This window comes from Symsagittifera roscoffensis, chromosome 5, assembly GCF_963678635.1.
Source record: "Symsagittifera roscoffensis chromosome 5, txSymRosc1.1, whole genome shotgun sequence".
NCBI classification, from domain to species: Eukaryota; Metazoa; Xenacoelomorpha; order Acoela; family Convolutidae; genus Symsagittifera; species Symsagittifera roscoffensis.
The window spans coordinates 58,272,895-58,295,356 of NC_087066.1; the positions used below are offsets into that span (position 1 = coordinate 58,272,895).

The following is a 22,462-nucleotide window of genomic DNA, read 5'->3' on the forward strand; positions in this document are numbered from 1 at the left end:
TGCCGATATCTACACGCAAGACTATAGCGGATATTTAAAGACATTAAAGATTATATATATCTCAACGGTGAAAAATACCGTCCCCAAGATATATCACCAATTAACATTTTTAGCTTTGTTACACTCAAAAATGAGATCCTCGATTTTCTAGGATGGCCCTACTACATCTTAGAAAAATTGACTATTTTATACGCAATGTTTAACTTTATTGGATTTCTTTTCTCACTTTTAAAAGGAATCTACAACACATGTGCTATACACACACAAGTAAACAGACAAGCAAGCGTAGCACGCATACTCTTTGCAGGATTTTTTGGAATCTTTTCTACATCTATAAACAAAATTCTTTTAGACGCACAAATAAAAGAATATAATACAAAAATAGCAACACGACAAAATACATACGACGAAGAACATAACAATGTAGACATAACGCCAACGGCACCACAATTACCACCCCTACCAAATAACCATCCACTATCCCTAGTCCCACGAAATTTTCGAAATTTAGCCATCATACATAATCCAAATTTTCGACTCACCACATCACAAAGTCCCATCCAACATATAATGACACACCAGTCACAAGATGATAATACTTATGAACAAATTATTGAACAACCCCATACCACCGCTTTTCAGTCTCAAAATAATCATTTTTTTAGCCCACGATGAGCCGCCAACTTGGATCACTACACCGATCACATTCCCACCCAACCAATCTTACCTCTCCAATCCCAATAATACCACTTTTTGCTTTTCCGCCACCCGATTTTCCATCTAGTAATGTAACATCAGGCATGAATTCCGACACTAATTCACACATCTCAGTTTTATATCACATCTCACAACTCAATAACCCGAATATTGAAACCCCCGATGAATTTGCCGACTCAGAACCATCCCCATCAAATCATTTTCATAATTCTTCTAATTTTTCTCAACCCCCTTTTCAACCCATATTATCCAATAACCCTGACCCAATCACTTCCACACCCTCTTATGCTTCCCAAGTTACCCCAACCTACTCCTCATACCATTCTGACCAATCATCTCATTCTCCAGACACCCCGCGAATCTCCCCAGAGCTAGATAATTTTATTACCCTTCAACAACAACCCTACCACCTCCATACCCCAACAATAAACCAAATCTCCTCCACAATAAATTCATCCAACCCCCCTACCCCTACACCCTCTTCAAATTATACTGAATCATTAGCACCATCATCCACATCAACTGAATCTTCACTCAACACTAATAGAGCTTACCGCACTTTTAAAAGAAAGTTCCCCAACCATCCTTTCCCAGCAAAACCAGGAACAGCCCGTGAATACATCAACCACCCCAAGCATACTAACACAAAAGAATTTTTAGCCATCACCTTACCCTCATTCCCACAATACACCTTAAACACCCCCCACGACACTAACGAAACACGCAACTTTGTAGATGAATACGTTTTAATGCCCACTCTCTCTTGGACCTCATATTATCATTTTACTAACCCTCTTTGCTTACCTTTATCTAACACTCACATCGATATAGAGCGAAATACGGACATGCTATATCGACTCACTACACCACTAACCGCTAGACAATTTACTTACGTTGGATATAAAAAATCACTAAAAACACACACTGCACCTAGAGCTAACGAATATACACTAGAATACTATGATCACAACATCATCAGAGCTAACCAAGATCAATTCTTAGACGACGATCGCTTCGCTAATCCACAAATTACCGAAAAATTTTTCATCAAGACACCATATATATTTACACTAAACATCTTCGACCGAAAGTTTGATCACATTATCTCAGAAGCACTAACAGACACACAAGCATACGAAAGTTTTAAAGAACGCTTCCAAATATTTTCACTAACCTTTCATTTCCTTGCACCACACGAAAGAGATTTACACTGCTCACACGATATTATGTTGCGCACTAAACAAACCCACACATATAGTTATTATCGCTTCATCCAAAATCACTTTGACCTACACACACCCTCTAGACAACCACACCATCGTTTTCAATTCATTAATTCCAAATACACTTCACCATTTTTCCTAAATTTCACATATTGCATTAAAGATACTAACCTTCATGGTATTCTTCGCAATTATGATCCCATAACCCAAATGTACATCTTCTGTCCCATCACCAAGACCTTCAACGCCGAAGAATCCCGACCCTTCCTTATCCCGCACGAGTTTGTACAACCTATAGAAATCCCAATTTTAGAATTCATCCACAACACTAAATTCAATCACAAATTATATAATCTAATCCAAAACACACCTTATGAGTTTGCAGTTGGCACTGAAGAACTAACCACTATTAAGGCACTTCAATTGCTTTGGCCACTGCTTCAGACTAAAAATATCATCCGCATCTTAGCTAAACTACTAACAACTTCAGAACTAATTCACGACATCTTCCCCCACGGTTTTTTCCCCGACGACTAACAGGTAAGTATGAATTAAATGAATATTACTAACTAATTAAATATTAAAAAACTCACCATACTTTATCCATGTTTTCCTTAGATTTTTAGCCTTCATCCGACGATCATCACCTACAAAAACCACAAAAAACAAATAAAGATCGCAAATTTCATCAAACAGATTTCAACAATTCTATTAATCTCTTACACTTATAAATTTATAAATTTAATACCAATGCAGTAAATTCATTTCTAAAATTTTCCCCACAAGCAGTAAATCTAATTATGATGAAAATTTGTAACTTAAAATTCCCCCATAACTAGCAGTAAATTTCCAAATTCTATGCAGTAAATTAATAAAATGCAAATGCAGTACTAACCTTTTGATATTCTCATTTATTCGCACAGAAATTCTATCCACACTCGCACAGCTCGCCCACGAAGAATTGTTTAAAATAATGAATTTCAGTTTCAAGTTTTCACACTCAACAACTCTAACATATAATAACATGTTTCAAACTTTCCTTTAACCCGGTTGGAAAGGAATCATATACTAAACAAAACTAACCAACGCAGCTTACTAAATACCACAAATCATAGAATAACAGCATGACTAAGAAAAGGAAACCAACGGTACCCAAACCGGATTAACCCAGCTTAAAACTGGATAATTTATTCTTTTGAAGACTATTATAAAGTCTAAGAAAGAAATAATAAAACACAAAAAAGTCGAAAGACAAACCCATACCACGAACAATTTGCTTTTTGGAAAAAGGACATAACCAACAAGACATAAGAAAAACCACAACAAACCCAACATAAAACGTTGTCACATAACAGGACCCCTCACAAAAACCGCATGAAATCATACTCCCACTCCTGGCCTAACCCACCAGGAAGGACGTCCTGAGCATGCTCTATAGCCGGCCTAACCCACCGCGCTACATCCACGCTTTGTGACCACACCTCTATTTTTAATAAGAGCTACTCAAGTGTGAGTAACTCTTCAAAATAACCGAACTAAAACAAAAAGCTTTTGTGAAAACAATTAACTAAAATCATAATTAAAAAATATTAAACTAATAAATGTTTTATAAAATGTAAATTACATTATGCAATACATAGATCAGAATACAACACCAAGGACGAACATCTAAAGACAAAACGACCCCACTACACTCGAGAGAGAATGGCCAACCACAATCGATATGCCACTCACAATCACAACTCAAAGGATTTAGAGTACGACTTGACTTCGCAGAAAAGGACTTCATTGAACTAGACCAATGACCACCTCGATGTCCAAGTATACGTACAGATCCGAGTAACCAGGCATCCCCTCCACGCACAATCTCCACGCCATTCCCAAATTAGATCAGACCCAAAAGAAGTTCTCCACGCAGAACAGAAAAACCTGACATAGCAAACCATTCTGAAATCAGATTTGAGTTTGTTGCAAAGACTTAGTCGTTGTCACTAGAAGACACCACGTCTTATGTCTCTAACTCCAGCTTCCTGGAACTTCTTTAACAAAGAGGAAACGGAAGAAAATGATGTTCGCCAAAAACCAACGTCCATCATCCATCCTTCGAATCGCAGAAGAACTATTCTAAAAAACTTTGTAAAACCCGGATGGGTGGAACCTGATCTAAACTACATTTTATGATTGGATAAATTAGATATTTTACCAATGTAAAGTATTTAATATTAACCAATCATGATCCATCTAACTAACAACCCACTTATTTGTAAGTGCTGAAGTTACTTGTAATTTCAGCACCAGAGAGATTTGAATTTAACTTAGAAATTAGTTGGACTCTCCCGAGCACTTCAGCAGCCGCAATAAACCAGTATACCCTAGATCTATTGAGCCTAGCAGAGACTAGTTAAACAACCTGAGACTAGATAGTATAAGAGTAAGATTAGGATCGGTATTAGACTAAGAAGTTGCACGAATCTATCCGGCCGAAAATAAGATAGCGTGACGAGCAGACGGTGTACCCTATCCGAAATTACTCTATGAGTTAACCAACTCGGTCCTAACTCATTATGAGAACCCGAGCTCTATATGTTTGAGGGGTTCATTGCGCAAATAGTACAGCATATTCCAACCACTGTTTTTGAAGCGAACATAGCAAAAAAATTAGTTTTCGAAGTCTCTCATTTTATCTTCCACTTTTGAGTGAAAAATGTTATAAAGGCGCCACAATAGGTGAAATTAGCCATAAAATTTACTTTGTTTTTCAATTTCAATAGATGGCCACAATTTATTTTTACAGAAAAATTATATGGATTCGGCAAGTCAAGTTTTTGAAAGTTTGACCGTCGTTTAGTATTTTTTGGACTTTAAAAAAAACCCTATCAAATCTGAAATGAAAGGTTCAGTCGAAAGATACGATTGCGAGAGTTTTTTATGCAGAAAAGGTGACATTTTTTTGCATTTTTTGGCTCAAAATTTTTATCGGCTCACTGATTCTATTTTGCTTTTTGATGAGCAAAACATATTTATTTGTTTTTCGATTTCTTTGGGGGGGGGGGGGGGTTTGTGGGGGCGTTTAATTATAAATTTCGAAGTTTTAATTTTTTCTCTGTCATTTTTTTCTTCTGGCTTATTGGCTATCTGCTCAAATTTTTTCCGCTTTTTTGTCGCTTTTCAAATTTTAAGTCAATGCTAGTTTTTTATTCAATTGTTTAGCTCAAAACAAACGTTAATTTTCTTTCTGAGAAATTGAAATAAAGATACGATAAATTAGCTTGAACTAATCTTGCTTCGAAAGCTTGTAAGCATTTTCGGATTTTGTCGGATTTTCTGACAACTATTTTGACTTGTAACGCAAGTTGTGCAAACTCCACTCGGCCTGTGAGTTAAAACTCTGAAAAGGTGGTATGTGAGCGTTGATCAGTATTATTTTTCTTGCAACTTTTTTTTCAGAGGCCAAATTCATTATAAACTTAACTTGAGACAATACATTTGCGACATGATGATTTTTGTGCATTTTATTATTTTGCACCAGATTATTTATTATTGTCATTTTTCTTTTCTTTTACTTGTGTTTATTTATGTTTGTGTTTTATCGCAAAAAATGTGAAGCTCCACTTCGCCTTTGTGTCTAAGTTTTGTGTTTTTGGCATATATCAGTTATATTTTGACCGGTTCTGCATTTAAGTTCACGCTCTAATCAAAATTTCATTTTTTTAATGTTTGTAAATGCACCTACACATTTTTTTTTAATTCGACCTAAAATTTATATTGGCTTAGGTGTTTTGTTTTGCACTTTTGATGAGCGAAACATGTTTTTCTTTGTTTTTGGTCTTTGGTATCTAAAAATTTTTTTGATGTTTTATTTTTTTCTTTTTGAAATCACTTTTTTCGGCTCATTGACTATCTGCACAAAAACTTTCCGCTTTCTTATCGCTTCGTAAATTTTAAGTCAATGCTAGTTTAATTATCAATTGTTTTACTCAGTTTCAACTTTAATTCTGAGAAATCGAGATAAAAAACGAAAATTTTGCGAGATCTAGTTTTGTCTCGATGTTTTCAAAACTCTTTTTAAACTTAGCTTTAATTTTTTTACTGTCATATATTTAGGTCAGATATTCAGCTCATATATCTTTGTAGCTAACACTCATTTAAGATTCTGTAACATGATTTGACTATAATCGGATCTACTTTACAATCTCCGCTTTGAAGCGCACGTATTGGGGGCATTTAGGAAGTACAGCAATCTTTTCATTTCCGAATGATTAACTTTTATTCTCCAGAGGGGCGGGGGAGGGGTGGGGGTGCTCCAAAAAGGGTAGTAAAGGGCATTTGTAAACTATATGTTCCTTTCATCTCCGATGTCAACATGTTTAATATTCCCGCAAATGTTTGAGTGTTTATTCGCAATTGGCATTTCTGATCCGCTCCGTTATGTTTGAATCGATCACAATCGCTTTCTTGCCTGGCTTCCAGTTCACTGGACACACCTGGAACAAAAACTTTTACGGTTTTCATTTTTTTAAAAGAATTTTCATGTTTACCCAAAAAGAAAGTTCCATTATAAGAAGGAACCATCTCATAATGCGAACCCCTAAGTTCATATCGGTTAGCTGATTGTGCTTGTTTGTAAGACCTGCATCTATTTTGGCTAATACTTCTGCGATGCGATACATGTAATGCTCCGGCATGCCACGAGAAAAGGTTATGGCTTGAACACGTGCTACTCCCAGGTTTACCAAAAAAAAACACAATACTTATATTTCATGTTCTACGAGGCAAATTTTACTGGACTTTCCTGAGCAGAAACACCACCTTTTTACCAGAAATTTGAGAATTGGCTTTGCGATTCGCAGACCTATGTAAAGCTATCCAGCCTGTCTAAGCATAGTCATAAGCGAAGCTCTATTTGTGCGATTCAAAGGCTTTTTTAGCATCTAGAACTTTCACGTGGTACTACTATTTCAGCCGTAATCGGTCAGGCTGTGGAAGACCTGACGCTAGAGATAAAGTGAGAGCTCGTCCTCACCCACTATCATTGCCAAGGCATGGAATCACTTACACAATCTGACGATCTCGAAATTAATTGTCGACATCCAATTTTGGCTGATCCAACTTAAGTCTTTCTCAACGCGCCTTCGGTGCCACTATAAATTAATTTTGAATGGGATGGGAGTGGCGAAAAGCCAGCTACAAAGAATCATTTTTGTGGAAACCTTTCACAAAAGGTTCCTAAACACGGAACTTTTGGCGGCGCAGAAAGTCCTGGCAAAGTACGGTCTTAAGTAGTGTTTTGGGAGACCTCGGAAAATCAATTCGGCCGACCTATTAAAAAAACACAATTTTTGGCTTTTTCTAAAACTTACATCCCTCGACCCTTTGAGCAATGACTTCAGAAACATACATTTAATTCCCAAAAAAAGTACAAGTATTTTTTGAAAAAAAATCAGCGGACAAACGTTTTTGAAATTTTTTTATGCTGATTTTTTTTCTGCTGATTTTTTTTAAAACGAATATGATCGAACCATCCTATGCAACTTGCAAAGATGTAAGCATGATCACTTTCAGCTCTTTATAAATGTTTTTTCCTTTTTTAATTACTTCAAACTCTGTTGCGAATGAGACCTAATTTTGAGAAATGCGCACAAACGGCTTGACCTTCTCCAGAATAATTTGTCGTTGCCCCAACAATTTTGCTTAAATGTTTTTGGGACCTTATGTAGGCCTTCTCGTGGCGGTATTGTTTATGATCAGCAAATATGCTGGTCTAGCTATCTGCACTTCAAAAAAATCATATACTGGATAATTTTGCTGTATGCATCTGTTCACAGTTTGGCCAATAAAAATCCGACAAAAATTCGTTTCTTGATCTGCTCAATTCAAGTTTCGACCGTGCTCGAGATATGTTTTGCCCGTGCTCCAGGTATGATTCGAAGGTGCTCGAGGTATATTTCGACCGTGCTCGTGGTAAGTTTCGACCGTGCACGACCGTGCTCGAGGTATGTTTCGACCGTGCTAGAGGTATATTTCGACCGCGCTCGATGTATTTTTCGACCGTGCTCGTGTTATGTCTCGACCGTGCTCGGCCGTGATCGAGGTATGTTTCGACCATGCTCGAGGTATGTTTCGAGCGTGCTCGAGGTATGATTCGACCGTGCTCGAGGTATGATTCGACCGTGCTCGAGGTATGTTTCGAACGTGCTCGAGGTATGTTTCGACCGTGCTCGAGATATGTTTGCTCGTGGTATGATTCGACCGTGCTTTAGGTATGCTTTGACCGTGCTCGTGGTATGATTCGACGGTGCTCGTGGTATGATTCGACCGTGCTCGAGGTACGTTTCGACCGTACTCGAGTCATGTTTCGACCCTGCTCGAGGTATGCTTCGACCGAGCTCGTGGTACGTTTCGACCGTGCTCGAGGTATGATTCGACCGTGCTCGACTGTGCTATGATCGAACCATCCTATGCAACTTGCAAAGATGTAAGCATGATCACTTTCAGCTCTTTATAAATGTTTTTTCCTTTTTTAATTACTTCAAACTCTGTTGCGAATGAGACCTAATTTTGAGAAATGCGCACAAACGGCTTGACCTTCTCCAGAATAATTTGTCGTTGCCCCAACAATTTTGCTTAAATGTTTTTGGGACCTTATGTAGGCCTTCTCGTGGCGGTATTGTTTATGATCAGCAAATATGCTGGTCTAGCTATCTGCACTTCAAAAAAATCATATACTGGATAATTTTGCTGTATGCATCTGTTCACAGTTTGGCCAATAAAAATCCGACAAAAATTCGTTTCTTGATCTGCTCAATTCAAGTTTCGACCGTGCTCGAGATATGTTTTGCCCGTGCTCCAGGTATGATTCGAAGGTGCTCGAGGTATATTTCGACCGTGCTCGTGGTAAGTTTCGACCGTGCACGACCGTGCTCGAGGTATGTTTCGACCGTGCTAGAGGTATATTTCGACCGCGCTCGATGTATTTTTCGACCGTGCTCGTGTTATGTCTCGACCGTGCTCGGCCGTGATCGAGGTATGTTTCGACCATGCTCGAGGTATGTTTCGAGCGTGCTCGAGGTATGATTCGACCGTGCTCGAGGTATGATTCGACCGTGCTCGAGGTATGTTTCGAACGTGCTCGAGGTATGTTTCGACCGTGCTCGAGATATGTTTGCTCGTGGTATGATTCGACCGTGCTTTAGGTATGCTTTGACCGTGCTCGTGGTATGATTCGACGGTGCTCGTGGTATGATTCGACCGTGCTCGAGGTACGTTTCGACCGTACTCGAGTCATGTTTCGACCCTGCTCGAGGTATGCTTCGACCGAGCTCGTGGTACGTTTCGACCGTGCTCGAGGTATGATTCGACCGTGCTCGACTGTGCTCGTGGTATGTTTCGACCATGCTCAATCGTGCTCGAGGTATGTTTTGACCGTGCTCGAGGTATGTTTCGAACGTGCTCGAGGTATGTTTCGACCGTGCTCGAGATATGTTTGCTCGTGGTATGATTCGACCGTGCTTTAGGTATGCTTTGACCGTGCTCGTGGTATGATTCGACGGTGCTCGTGGTATGATTCGACCGTGCTCGAGGTACGTTTCGACCGTACTCGAGTCATGTTTCGACCCTGCTCGAGGTATGCTTCGACCGAGCTCGTGGTACGTTTCGACCGTGCTCGAGGTATGATTCGACCGTGCTCGACTGTGCTCGTGGTATGTTTTGACCGTGCTCGACCGTGCTCGAGGTATGTTTCGACTGTGCTCGAGGTATGTTTCAACAGTGCTCGTGGTATGTTTCGACCGTTCACGACTGTGCTCGAGGTATGCTTTGACCGTTCTCGTGGCATGAATCGACCGTGCTCGACCGTGCTCGAGGTATGTTTCGAGCGTGCTCGAGGTATGATTCGACCGTGCTCGAGGTATGATTCGACCGTGCTGCAGGTATGTTTCGAACGTGCTCGAGGTATGTTTCGACCGTGCTCGAGGTATGTTTCGAGCGTGCTCGTGGTATGATTCGACCGTGCTTTAGTTACGCTTTGACCGTGCTCGTGGTATGATGATTCGACGGTGCTCGTGGTATGATTCGACCGTGCTCGAGGTACGTTTCGACCGTGCTCGACGCACTCGAGGTATGTTTTGACCGTGCTCGAGGTATGTTTCGACTGTGCTCGAGGTATGTTTCGACGTGCTCGTGGTATGTTTTGAGCATGCTTGAGGTATGCTCCGACCGTGCTCGTGGTATGTTTCGACCGTGCTCGAGGTATGTTTCAACAGTGCTCGTGGTATGTTTCGACCGTTCACGACTGTGCTCGAGGTATGCTTTGACCGTTCTCGTGGCATGAATCGACCGTGCTCGACCGTGCTCGAGGTATGTTTCGAGCGTGCTCGAGGTATGATTCGACCGTGCTCGAGGTATGATTCGACCGTGCTGCAGGTATGTTTCGAACGTGCTCGAGGTATGTTTCGACCGTGCTCGAGGTATGTTTCGAGCGTGCTCGTGGTATGATTCGACCGTGCTTTAGTTACGCTTTGACCGTGCTCGTGGTATGATTCGACGGTGCTCGTGGTATGATTCGACCGTGCTCGAGGTACGTTTCGACCGTGCTCGACGCACTCGAGGTATGTTTTGACCGTGCTCGAGGTATGTTTCGACTGTGCTCGAGGTATGTTTCGACGTGCTCGTGGTATGTTTTGAGCATGCTTGAGGTATGCTCCGACCGTGCTCGTGGTATGTTTCGACCGTGCTCGACTGTGCTCGAGGTATGTTTCGACCGTGCTAGAGGTATATTTCGACCGCGCTCGATGTATTTTTCGACCATGCTCGTGTTATGTCTCGACCGTGCTCGGCCGTGATCGAGGTATGTTTCGACCATGCTCGAGGTATGTTTCGAGCGTGCTCGAGGTATGATTCGACCGTGCTCGAGGTATGATTCGACCGTGCTCGAGGTATGTTTCGAACGTGCTCGAGGTATGTTTCGAGCGTGCTCGTGGTATGATTCGACCGTGCTTTAGGTAAGCTTTGACCGTGCTCGTGGTATGATTAGTAGGTGCTCGTGGTATAATTCGACCGTGCTCGAGGTACGTTTCGACCGTACTCGTGTCATGTTTCGACCCTGCTCGAGGTATGCTTCGACCGAGCTCGTGGTACGTTTCGACCGTGCTCGACCGTGCTCAAGGTATGTTTCGACCGTGCTCGAGGTATGATCCGACCGTGCTCGACTGTGCTCGTGGTATGGTTCGACCGTGATCGACCGTGCTCGAGGTATGTTTCGACTGTGCTCGAGGTATGTTTCAACAGTGCTCGTGGTATGTTTCGACCGTTCACGACTGTGCTCGAGGTATGCTTTGACCGTGCTCGTGGTACGAATCGACCGTGCTCGACCGTGCTCGAGGTATATTTTGACCGTGCTCGAGGTATGTTTCGACTATGCTCGAGATGTGTTTCGACCGTGCTCGTGGTATGATTTGAACATGCTCGAGGTATGCTCCGACCGTGCTCGTGGTATGTTTCGATCGTGCTCGACCGTGCTCGAGGCATGTTCCGACCGTGCTCGAGGTAAGTTTCGACCGTGCTCGAGGTATGTTTTGACCGTGATCGAGGTATGTTTTGACCGTTCTCAAGGTATGTTTTGACCGTGCTCGAGGTATGTTTCAACCGCTCTCGAGGTATGTTTCGACGGTGCTCGACCGTGCTCGTGGTATGTTTCGACCGTGCTCGACGCGCTCGAGGTATGTTTTGACTGTGCTCGAGGTATGTTTCGACGTGCTCGTGGTATGTTTCGAGCATGCTTGAGGTATGCTCCGACCGTGCTCGTGGTATGTTTCGATCGTGCTCGAGGTATGTTTATACCGTGCTCGAGGTATGTTTCGAACGTGCTCGAGGTATGCGTTGACCGTGTGACCGTGCTCGTGGTATGATTCGACCGTGCTCGACCGTGCTCAAGGTATGTTTCGACCGTGCTCGAGGTATGTGTTCGACGTAAGTTTCGATCGTGCTCGAGGTGTGTTTTGACCGTGCTCGAGGCAGTTTCGACCGTGCTCTAGGTATGTTTCGACCGTGGTCGTGGTATGATTCGACCGTGCTCGAGGTACGTTTCGACCGTACTCGAGGTATGTTTCGACCCTGCTCGAGGTATGCTTCGACCCTGCTCGTGGTACGTTTCGAACGTGCTCGAGGTATGTTTATACCGTGCTCGAGGTATGTTTCGAACGTGCTCGACGGTGCTCAAGGTATGTTTCGACCGTGCTCGAGGTATGATTCGACCGTGTTCAACTGTGCTCGTGGTATGCTTCGACCATGCTCAACCGTGCTCGAGGTATGTTTTGACCGTGCTCGAGGTATGATTCGAACGTGCTCGACTGTGCTCGTAGTATGTTTCGACCGTGCTCGACCGTGCTCGGGGTATGTTTCGACTGAGCTCTAAATATGTTTCAACAGTGCTCGAGGTATGCTTTGACCGTGCTCGTGGTATGAATCGACCGTGCTCGACCGTGCTCGAGGTATGTTTTGACCGTGCCCGAGGTATGTTTCGACTGTGGTCGAGGTATGTTTCGACCGTGCTCGTGGTATGTTTCGAACATGCTCGAGGTATGCTCCGACCGTGCTCGTGGTATGTTTCGACCGTGCTCGACCTTGCTCGAGGTATGTTCCGACCGTGCTGGAGGTAAGTTTCGATCGTGCTCGAGTTATGTTTTGACCGTGATCGAGGTATGTTTTGACCGTTCTCAAGGTATGTTTTGACCGTGCTCGAGGTATGTTTTGACCGTTCTCGAGGTATCTTTCGACGGTGCTCGACCGTGCTCATGGTATATTTCGACCGTGCTCGACCGCGCTCGAGGTATGTTTTGACCGTGCTCGAGGTATGTTTCGACTGTGCTCGAGGTATGTTTCGACGTGTTCGTGGTATGTTTCGAGCATGCTTGATGTATGCTCCGACCGTGCTCGTGGTATGATTCGACGGTGCTCTTGGTATGATTCGACCGTGCTCGAGGTACGTTTCGACCGTACTCGAGTCATGTTTCGACCCTGCTCGAGGTATGCTTCGACCGCGCTCGTGGTACGTTTCGACCGTGCTCGACCGTGCTCAAGGTATGTTTCGACCGTGCTCGAGGTATGATTCGACCGTGCTCGACTGTGCTCGTGGTATGTTTCGACCATGCTCAACCGTGCTCGAGGTATGTTTTGACCGTGCTCGAGGTATGATTCGAACGTGGCTCGACTGTGCTCGTGGTATGTTTCGACCGTGCTCGACCGTGCTCGAGGTCTGCTTCGACTGTGCTCGAGGTATGTTTCAACAGTGCTCGTGGTTTGTTTCGACGGTGCACGACCGTGCTCGAGGTATGCTTTGACCGTGCTCGTGGTATGAATCGACCGTGCTCGACCGTGCTCGAGGTATGTTTTGACCGTGCTCGAGGTATGTTTCGACTATGCTCGAGGTATGTTTCGACCTTGCTCGTGGTATGTTCGAACATGCTCGAGGCATGTTCCGACCGTGCTCGAGGTAAGTTTCGATTGTGCTCGAGTTATGTTTTGACCGTGATCGAGGTATGTTTTGACCGTTCTCAAGGTATGTTTTGACCGTGCTCGAGGTATGTTTCGACCGTTCTCGAGGTATGTTTCGATGGTGCTCGACCGTGCTCGTGGTATGTTTCGACCGTGCTCGACCGCGCTCGAGGTATGTTTTGACCCCGCTCGAGGTATGTTTCGACTGTGCTCGAGGTATGTTTCGACGTGCTCGTGGTATGTTTCGAGCATGCTTGAGGTATGCTCCGACCGTGCTCGTGGTATGTTTCGATCGTGCTCGAGGTGTGTTTTGACCGTGCTCGAGGCAGTTTCGACCGTGCTCTAGGTATGCTTTGACCGTGGTCGTGGTATGGTTCGACCGTGCTCGAGGTACGTTTCGACCGTACTCGAGGTATGTTTCGACCCTGCTCGAGGTATGCTTCGACCGCGCTCGTGGTACGTTTCGAACGTGCTCGAGGTATGTTTATACCGTGCTCGAGGTATGTTTCGAACGTGCTCGAGGTATGCCTTGACCGTGTGACCGTGCTCGTGGTATGATTCCACCGTGCTCGACCGTGCTCAAGGTATGTTTCGACCGTGCTCGAGGTATGATTCGACAGTGCTCGACTGTGCTCGTGGTATGTTTCGACCATGCTCAACCGTGCTCGATGTATGTTTTGACCGTGCTCGAGGTATGATTCGCACGTGCTCGACTGTGCTCGTGGTATGTTTCGACCGTGCTCGACCGTGCTCGAGGTATGTTTCAACTGTGCTCGAGGTATGTTTCAACAGTGCTCGTGGTATGTTTCGACCGTGCACGACGGTGCTCGAGGTATGCTTTGACCGTGCTCGTGGTATGAATCGACCGTGCTCGACTCGTGGTATGTTTCGAACATGCTCTTGGTATGCTCTGACCGTGCTCGTGGTATGTTTCGACCGTGCTCGACCGTGCTCGAGGTGTGTTCCGACCGTGCTCAAGGTAAGTTTCGATCGTGCTCGAGTTTTGTTTTGACCGTGATCGAGGTATGTTTTGACCGTTCTCAAAGTATGTTTTGGCCGTGCTCGAGGTATGTTTTGACCGTTCTCGAGGTATGTTTCGACGGTGCTCGACCGTGCTCGACCGTGCTCGTGGTATATTTCGACCGTGCTAGACCGCGCTCGAGGTATGTTTTGACCGTGCTCGAGGTATGTTTCGACTATGCTCGAGGTATGTTTTGACGTGCTCGTGGTATGTTTCGAGCATGCTTGAGGTATGCTCCGACCGTGCTCGCGGTATGTTTCGATCGTTCTCGAGGTATGTTTCGACCGTGCTCGAGATATATTTCGACGGTACTCGACGTAAGTTTCGATCGTGCTCGAGATGTGTTTTGACCGTGCTCGAGGCAGTTTCGACCTTGCTCTAGGTATGCTTTGACCGTGGTCGTGGTATGATTCGACCGTGCTCGTGGTATGATTCGACCGTGCTCGAGGTATGTGTTGACTGTACTCGAGGTATGTTTCGACCCTGCTCGAGGTATGCTTCGACCGTGCTCGTGGTATGTTTCGACCGTGCTCGAGGTATGTTTCGACCGTGCTCGAGTTATATTTTGACGGTGCTCGACGTAAGTTTCGATCGTTTTAGAGGTGTGTTTTGACCGTGCTCGGGGCAATTTCGACCGTGCTCTAGGTATGTTTTGACCGTGCTCCAGGTATCTTTCGACCGTGCTCGAGGTATGATTCGAGCAAGCTCGACCGTGCTCGAACGTGCTCGTGGTATGTTTCGACCGTGCTCGAGGTATATTTCGACTGTGTTCAAGGTATGTTTCGACCGTGCTCGTGGTATGTTTCGACCGTGCACGACCGTGCTCGAGGTATGTTTCGAGCATGCTCGAGGTACGCTTTAGCCGTGTGACCGGGCTCGTGGTATGATTCGACCGTGCTCGTGGTATGATTCGACCGTGCTCGAGGTATTTGTTGACCGTACTCGAGGTATGTTTCGACCGTGCTCGAGGTATGCTTCGACCGTGCTTGAGGTATGCTCCGACCGTGCTCGTGGTATGTTTCGATCGTGCTCGAGGTATATTTCGACCGTGCTCGAGATTTATTTCGACGGTGCTCGACGTAAGTTTCGATCGTATCCGAGGTGTGTTTTGACCGTGCTCGAGGCAGTTTCGACCGTGCTCTAGGTATGCTTTGACCTTGCTCCAGGTATGTTTCGACCGTGCTCGAGGTATGATTCAACCAAGCTCGACCGTGCTCGAACGTGCTCGTGGTATGTTTCGACCGTGCTCGAGGTATATTTCGACTGTGTTCAAGGTATGTTTCGACCGTGCTCGTGGTATGTTTCGACCGTGCACGACCGTGCTCGATGTATGCTTTGACCGTGCTCGAGGTAAGTTTTGACCGTGCTCGAGGTATGTTTCGACCGTGCTCGAGGTAAGTTTCGATCGTGCTCGAGGTATGTTTCGACCGTAATCGTGGTATGCTTTGACCGTGCTCGACCGTGCTCGAGGTATGTTTCGCCGTGCACGACCGTGCTCGAGCTATGCTTTGACCGTGCTCGAGGTAAGTTTTGACCGTGCTCAAGGTATGTTTTGACTGTGCTCGAGGTAACTTTCGACCGTGCTCGAGGTATGTTTTGACCGTGCTCGAGGTATGTTTCAACCGTGCTCGAGGTATTTGTCGACGTTGCACGGTTGTGCTCGTGGTATGTTTCGACGTTGCTCGACCGTGCTCGAGGTAAGTTTCGATCGTGCTCGAGGTATGTTTTGACCGTGCTCGAGGTATGTTTCGACCGTGCTCGAGGTATGTTTCGACCGTATTCGTGGTATGCTTTGACCGTGCTCGACCGTGCTCGAGGTATGTTTCGACCGTGCTCGACCGTGCTTGTGGTATGTTTCGACCGTGCTCGAGGTTTGTTTCGACCGTGCTCGAGGTTTGTTTCGACCGTGCTCGAGGTAAGTTTCGATCGTGCTCGAGGTATGTTTCGACCGTACTCGTGGTATGCTTTGACCGTGCGCGACCGTGCTCGACCGTGCTCGAGGTATGTTTCGACCGTGCTCGAGGTATGTTTCGACCGTACTCGTAGTATGCTTTGACCGTGCTCGACCGTGCTCGACCGTGCTCGACCGTGCTCGAGGTATGTTTCGACCGTGCTCGAGGTATTTTTCGACCGTGCTCGACCCAACCCCTTGTCTCGACTATCCTTTTTCGGTCGAGCACTGACATGCGCTCGACTTTGAAAGTCGAAACTTAAAGTGAGCACCTCGACCCGGGTAACTAACTACCTCTCCGTGTTTGTCAGTGTACTGGAATCCCTGCACCAATCGGAGTGCCTCGTCCACACTTCGCCCCACAGGTGTATCATTCACGCTCATATGACGAACGATGCCCTTCTCGTTGATGATGAACAGACCTCGGAACGCGACGCCCTCCTCTTTGATCAACACGCCATACCTGTTTAAAAAAGGACAAAAAGGATAAGGTTTCTCTCCAACCAAAGGCCTACTTTAATATCTAGTTTTCAATCAGATGTCCAATGTTCTGTGGATTTGTGAGTTTCTGGAAAGTCAATTTGCTACAAAAGCACTCGAGATGATAATGTCTAGAGTTACCGTTCTTTCTTCTTTGGGAGCAAGTTCCCACTTGACATAAACAATTAATTTTTGATGGTTTTCCTAAGTTGGCAGAAAAATGAAGATGCCACAACCCCTCTGACATTTTTAATAACTTCAAGTGTTTTTAAAAAAAGTGAGCGTTTTTGATATTAAAAATCTGAGATCGAATATGCAGTCTCATTTTAAAGTACACTGAAGAACAGCGATCTACGCTTAGATTTGCTACAATTTGCCTAGAGTAGATTGAGTTTAGACAAAATTTGCTCAGAGCCGTCATTTTTGACATAAATTGTTCGAAAGGACAAGTTAATTTTTGACCAACATCAAACTGATACGAACTCGTTTTGATGTTGAATTATTGAGTTTTTTTTAAAAGAAACGCACAAAAAAAATTGGCACAAATTTGAGCAACTTTTGACAAAATGCATTTAATTCTTTTTAGGAGTAGCTAAAAACATAAACAACAAACAGTTTCAATGAACTCAAGGAGACCAAGAAAAACTGTTTCTTTCGAAAAATTGTAATTTTTGAGTTGAAAAAATATCAGTATCAAAATAAAGAATACTTTACTGGGTGAAATTTTTTTGATTAGATGTAAATGGATCAAATCGTCAACTTTTTGTATAGCTGACTTATTTTTACGAAAGACTGCTAGTATATCAGGGCAAAGCCGTAAATGTTCCGATTGTCCTTTAATCGTGCATTTAAAAATTGCTTCAAAAACAATGATAAAATTTTGACAGAATAAAATGAAAAAAAAAAAGATCGTTTTTGTTTCGTTTTTGTTTTTTTATCCCTAAACTTTATCTAAAATGAAAAAAAGGTGTAATTAGCGCCTTTTTAAAAAATTCAACCAAATTGTTGGGCTCAGTTAAATTTGGTATGATTTAATTTGTCGCTTCTGTGTATTAAAAGAACGCAAAATATCCCTCGTTAATTATTCCAAACTGGCCAAATTAGCGTTGTTGAAACCACTGCCATAACCTTACAAAAACTGTTTACAGAAGGTAACACTTTCTTTTGGGTTAACTAAAATTTGTATTCAATTTGGTAGTATTTTTTTGAAAAAGATTGTTGTCTAGATTATCGTACAAAAAATGATCTTACCAAACATTTCTTCAAATTTGAGCTGTGACAACAATTTTTTTGGCAAAACAATTGCTATCAGTTTGACTACAGTTTTCTGTTTGCTAAAAAATGTTTTTTTTTCACCAGTGATCACTTTTTGTATAAAAATGGCAGTGGCGGTGGTTCCAAAATCACTAGATTGACTAATTTGGAATAGTTAATGTTGCAGCGTTAGTTATAATGCTTTGTTATTGCTCTGTAACTTTCAATTCGTTCTACAAAAATCATGTGGACGTTAACCAAGAGTTCACTTTTCTGTGTATTGTAAAAACATTTTTCCCTTTTAGAAATTTTTTTCCAAAGATATGATACCGCCTGTGCAGAGTAAATTATCTATGCTTCGAGCAGTGATGCCTTCTTTAAATAAATTTTGATTAAATTGCAGATTCAATTATAATGTTGCTACTTAACTGCCCCACAGCATGAACATGTTGTCACTTTCCATAAAAATTGTAATAATTGCAACAAATTTAAAAATAGAGAACTCTCGGTAGGACAAAAAAATTAGTCAGCTTCCAAAATTAAGAGTGATACCGCAAACAAAACAATTTGACAGCATATTTTACCAAAACTCCACTTGACCTCTGAAACGTCTTTGTTTTTTTCATAGACACTTAAACAATTAAAAAAAGATAAAACCTCCCCCAAATTTTTCTGAATTTAAAACTTATTGGATGAAACGTTAAGATTCATTCGATAAACTTTTTTCGCCTGTTAAACAATTTGTTTTTGTTAAATCACCTTTTTTTATTTTTATAAAACAGGATCAAAAATAAATTTGACCTGGACTCAAAAAGTTACTCTTCATCAAAAAGCAACATTCAAAATAGTACGATTTTCTATTTGATAAGTTAAACTAATTTTTGTATTTTTGCTACATAACTTATCTGCCTTTTAACATCTATTATAAGTTATGTCTGACTTTGAATGACAGTTTTCTCTCTTCATGTTTCAATTATGTAAAATATTCGTATTAGTATAATGCAAATTAACACTTGTTATAGCCGCGCGTGATTTACACACCGCTATAGTTGCCTAACACAAGTCTACTGAAATTGTTCACTCTATAATTTGATGTTTAAAGTGTTGTGCGAATCATTTATGCGTTGCGATCTATACCGCACAACAAATCGTTCCACCTTGAATTGAGGCAATTTTATTGGTTTTATTAGTTACATCGTACACGCTAGTTACATGGTTCAAAATTTAACATTTAAGATAGGCCAAAACTCACAGTTTGTCAGTATTTGATTTATTAAAAAGTACTTGAGACCAGTTAAAGGGCAGCTGAAACTTTCAGGGTTTCACCTTGATACGAGCAGTCTTGCTCGTTTTATTTAGCTGCAGTTAATTTAAGCTAATTGCCAAAAACTGGAAAAAAATTTTTATATTTTTTAATTAGAATTCTACATGAGGCATTGGTTCCAAATTTTGCAATCCTACTTTTCCAGTCTACAGTTCTTACAATTTTACTTACAATATATCTAAACTAACTGAGTATTTATCTTCCGTTACAGTGCTAGAAAGTCGAAACCACATTTCTGTCCGTACAATTAGAAGCTGTCCACAAAAAAACTACAAACCAAAAAATATTTGTAAAAAGTTAAACAAGTTGGGCGAAAAGTTTTTAAAAACATGAGAAAACATTTTTGGATACTTTGTCGTGTTTGGTAAAAAAAATTGATTTTTTTTCAAAAGAAGATTATAGCTTGATTCCAGAAAAATTTCAAGCCAAGCCATGTTTTCAGAATGAAAACTGAAGTTTTTTCTGGAACGCTTTAAAGTTAAAAAAAATCTTATTTGAGCAGCAAAAGGTAATTTCTTGCATGCTGAATATTTTTCAAAATCTTTAGTTTTATGAGTTTTAGTCTCAAAAATTCTATCGCCAAGCGGTTGAAAACAATGATTTGGCAAAGAAAAAATTACGAAACTGTTTGTTCAATGGCGTAATCCAGATTTTTGGAAGGGCATCCAACGTCAAATTTTCGAAAGAATGAGAAGTTATGAAATTTAGGAATGATCTGAACTGTAAGTTGAAATGTGAACTAATAACTGAAAAGTATTCCGTCTGGTTTTGTGTCAAAAAGAACAATTTTTGACTTTCAACTAAGCACCATCTATTTTGTTTCATCTACAAAAAATTAATTGGGGCTCAATTACAAAAATAACATTTGCCTCTGCCAATTTTTTACCAAACAATATGGGTTTGCAAATTAAAATTTTGGCCGATTTTAGATAATTAACGCGCAATCTAACGCGTCATTATAATATGCGTGAGCGGCGGATCAAACTGAACTGAGGCAAGTCGTTAGTGTTATTGTTATGATACGCTAAAACGTCCTTTTATACCTTGAATAAGCGTGTGAGGGACAAAATGATTAAAAAGAGAGACAAAAAATTTTTTTTTCAATAATTTCATCATTTTTTTACCAAAGCTTTTTACATGGGCCCTAGAGTGCATTCTGAACATCCAGGGCTTCGCCATGATTATGGGGTCAGTCTTGTGATAGTTATAATTGTCAAAGTAGTTCATTGTTCCAAACCAGCATAAATTGTAAAAAAAAAATACATATCATAAGCGAAAAAAGAATCTTTTTTATTTTGAGCCTTGCTCAATAATAGCTTTTCGACCTTGAAAATTTTCTTCAAAATTTGGCTGTTAAAACGCCGAAACTGGAAAACAAAACCACTCTAGCACAAATAATCTTTCCCTGTTTTTTGAAATTAAGAACAAAAGTTTGAAGAGTGTGTTAAGTCGTAAATTATGTCATGCTTCAGTCAGTTGAAAAGACTAATCAATTAGGACTTTATTTTACGTCATCTAAACCAGAACCGAACCCAATTTTTGAAAAAAAATTATTTTAGAAAATAAAATGCAAATAATAGAGATTTTGCTTCCGTTTCACTCTTTTTTCGTTGTTTACTGTCCCCAATTGACATAAAATTTCCAAATTAAAACAAAGCTTCAAGAAAAATTAATTGATGGGTTTTGTTGGATTTTGTTAACTCTACTCCCCCATGGATTTCGTCTTCGTTTTCGCGCGTTTGTATTTGCATTACACACACTATATTCAATACCTACATAAAAAATTAAAATTGAATATATTTTTGAAAATTGTTTTAACCTATTGAAAATGTGGCAGCCAAATTTGAATTTCTTAAAATTGAAATAAGAAGTAAATAGTTAACAAGTTCAGTTTTTGTAAGTTATTTGACAAAAAGGAAACAAAAAATGCAATTAGTTTTTACTATTTGCTATTTCCCATGCTCCACCTTCTATTAAAATCGACTACAACAAAACGGGTAAAATAAATTTACTCATATCGGGGCGAAGCATTGAACGTTCGAAGAGAACTTTGACGTCTTTGAAATAACTTACAACAAAGTTTGAGCCTATTTTTAAAAAGACATTTCAGCAGCGACCTTTTTGTGTTGGGATTTTGAAACTTGTCATTTCATCCAACTTTCGAAAATTCATCGCGCATTATACACTGCTGATTTAAATTATCCAGACAAAGCGAATAAAACTTGAAATATATAACGCGTTTTTCTCAATTTGGGTTGACGTTAGACATAAAAATGACCAAGATGCAAGTTGCTTAAAGTCTCAGCAAAATTATTTTGGTGTAACTTAATTTGCTAAAATCGTGCCCAAATTTTCACCCCATAACTGATCATCATTATTTTTAGTCAATCACAAATTACGCTGAAACTACCAGACCAAATGCAGATAAAATTATACCAAACTGAGCCTCTTCTATAGCCAATCAAAATTTTCTTTGGTATAATCTCTAAACATTTGAGCAAAAGTTTTTCAAATAAAAAATTTGTGTTTTGTACAGTAAAAAAGTCACTTTTTGGCCATCAAACTAAAATAATTTTATCAATAATTATACTTAATAGTTTTCTCAATACGTATAAAAGAGTATACTTTTCTTAAACTTTGTTTGGACTCATAAGGGTCTCCTTTTGGCATACTTTCATCAAAAATTAATCTGATAGCTTTGGCATAGCTTTTAATTGACTAAAAAAAGACAATAATGATCGATTTTGGGGTGCAATTTTGCGTCGAATATTTGCAAATTAATATTTATTATAGTAATTCTGCTAAGAATGTTTGTGAGTTGTGTTTATCATTTTTGACTAAAGTCAACCCAATTTGAGAAAAATGGGTATAAATTTCAAGTTTTATTCGTTTCGCTCGGAAAATTTAAATCAGCACTGTATTTCGTTGTATTAAAAGGCAAGCGATAAAGTTATCCGGATCAAAAACTGTTTCAAATTTACTTGATTCCGGCCATTTGGACT

General features: G+C 41.4%; 1 protein-coding gene across 2 annotated transcripts in view; it reads right to left on the reverse strand.

The window, feature by feature from the left end:
• Positions 1–6,000: 6,000 nt before the first annotated feature.
• Positions 6,001–22,462, reverse strand: part of LOC134845626 (peroxiredoxin-2-like) — a 49,604-nt gene continuing 33,142 nt past the window's right edge. For both annotated transcript variants that reach the window (XM_063862624.1, XM_063862622.1), the window contains exons 5-6: positions 16,697–16,865; positions 6,001–6,424 (exon numbers count right to left, since the gene is read on the reverse strand). In XM_063862624.1, coding sequence (XP_063718694.1) covers positions 6,335–6,424; positions 16,697–16,865 — 259 coding nt within the window. In that variant the 3' untranslated portion in view covers positions 6,001–6,334. The remainder of the gene's footprint in view (positions 6,425–16,696; positions 16,866–22,462) is intronic.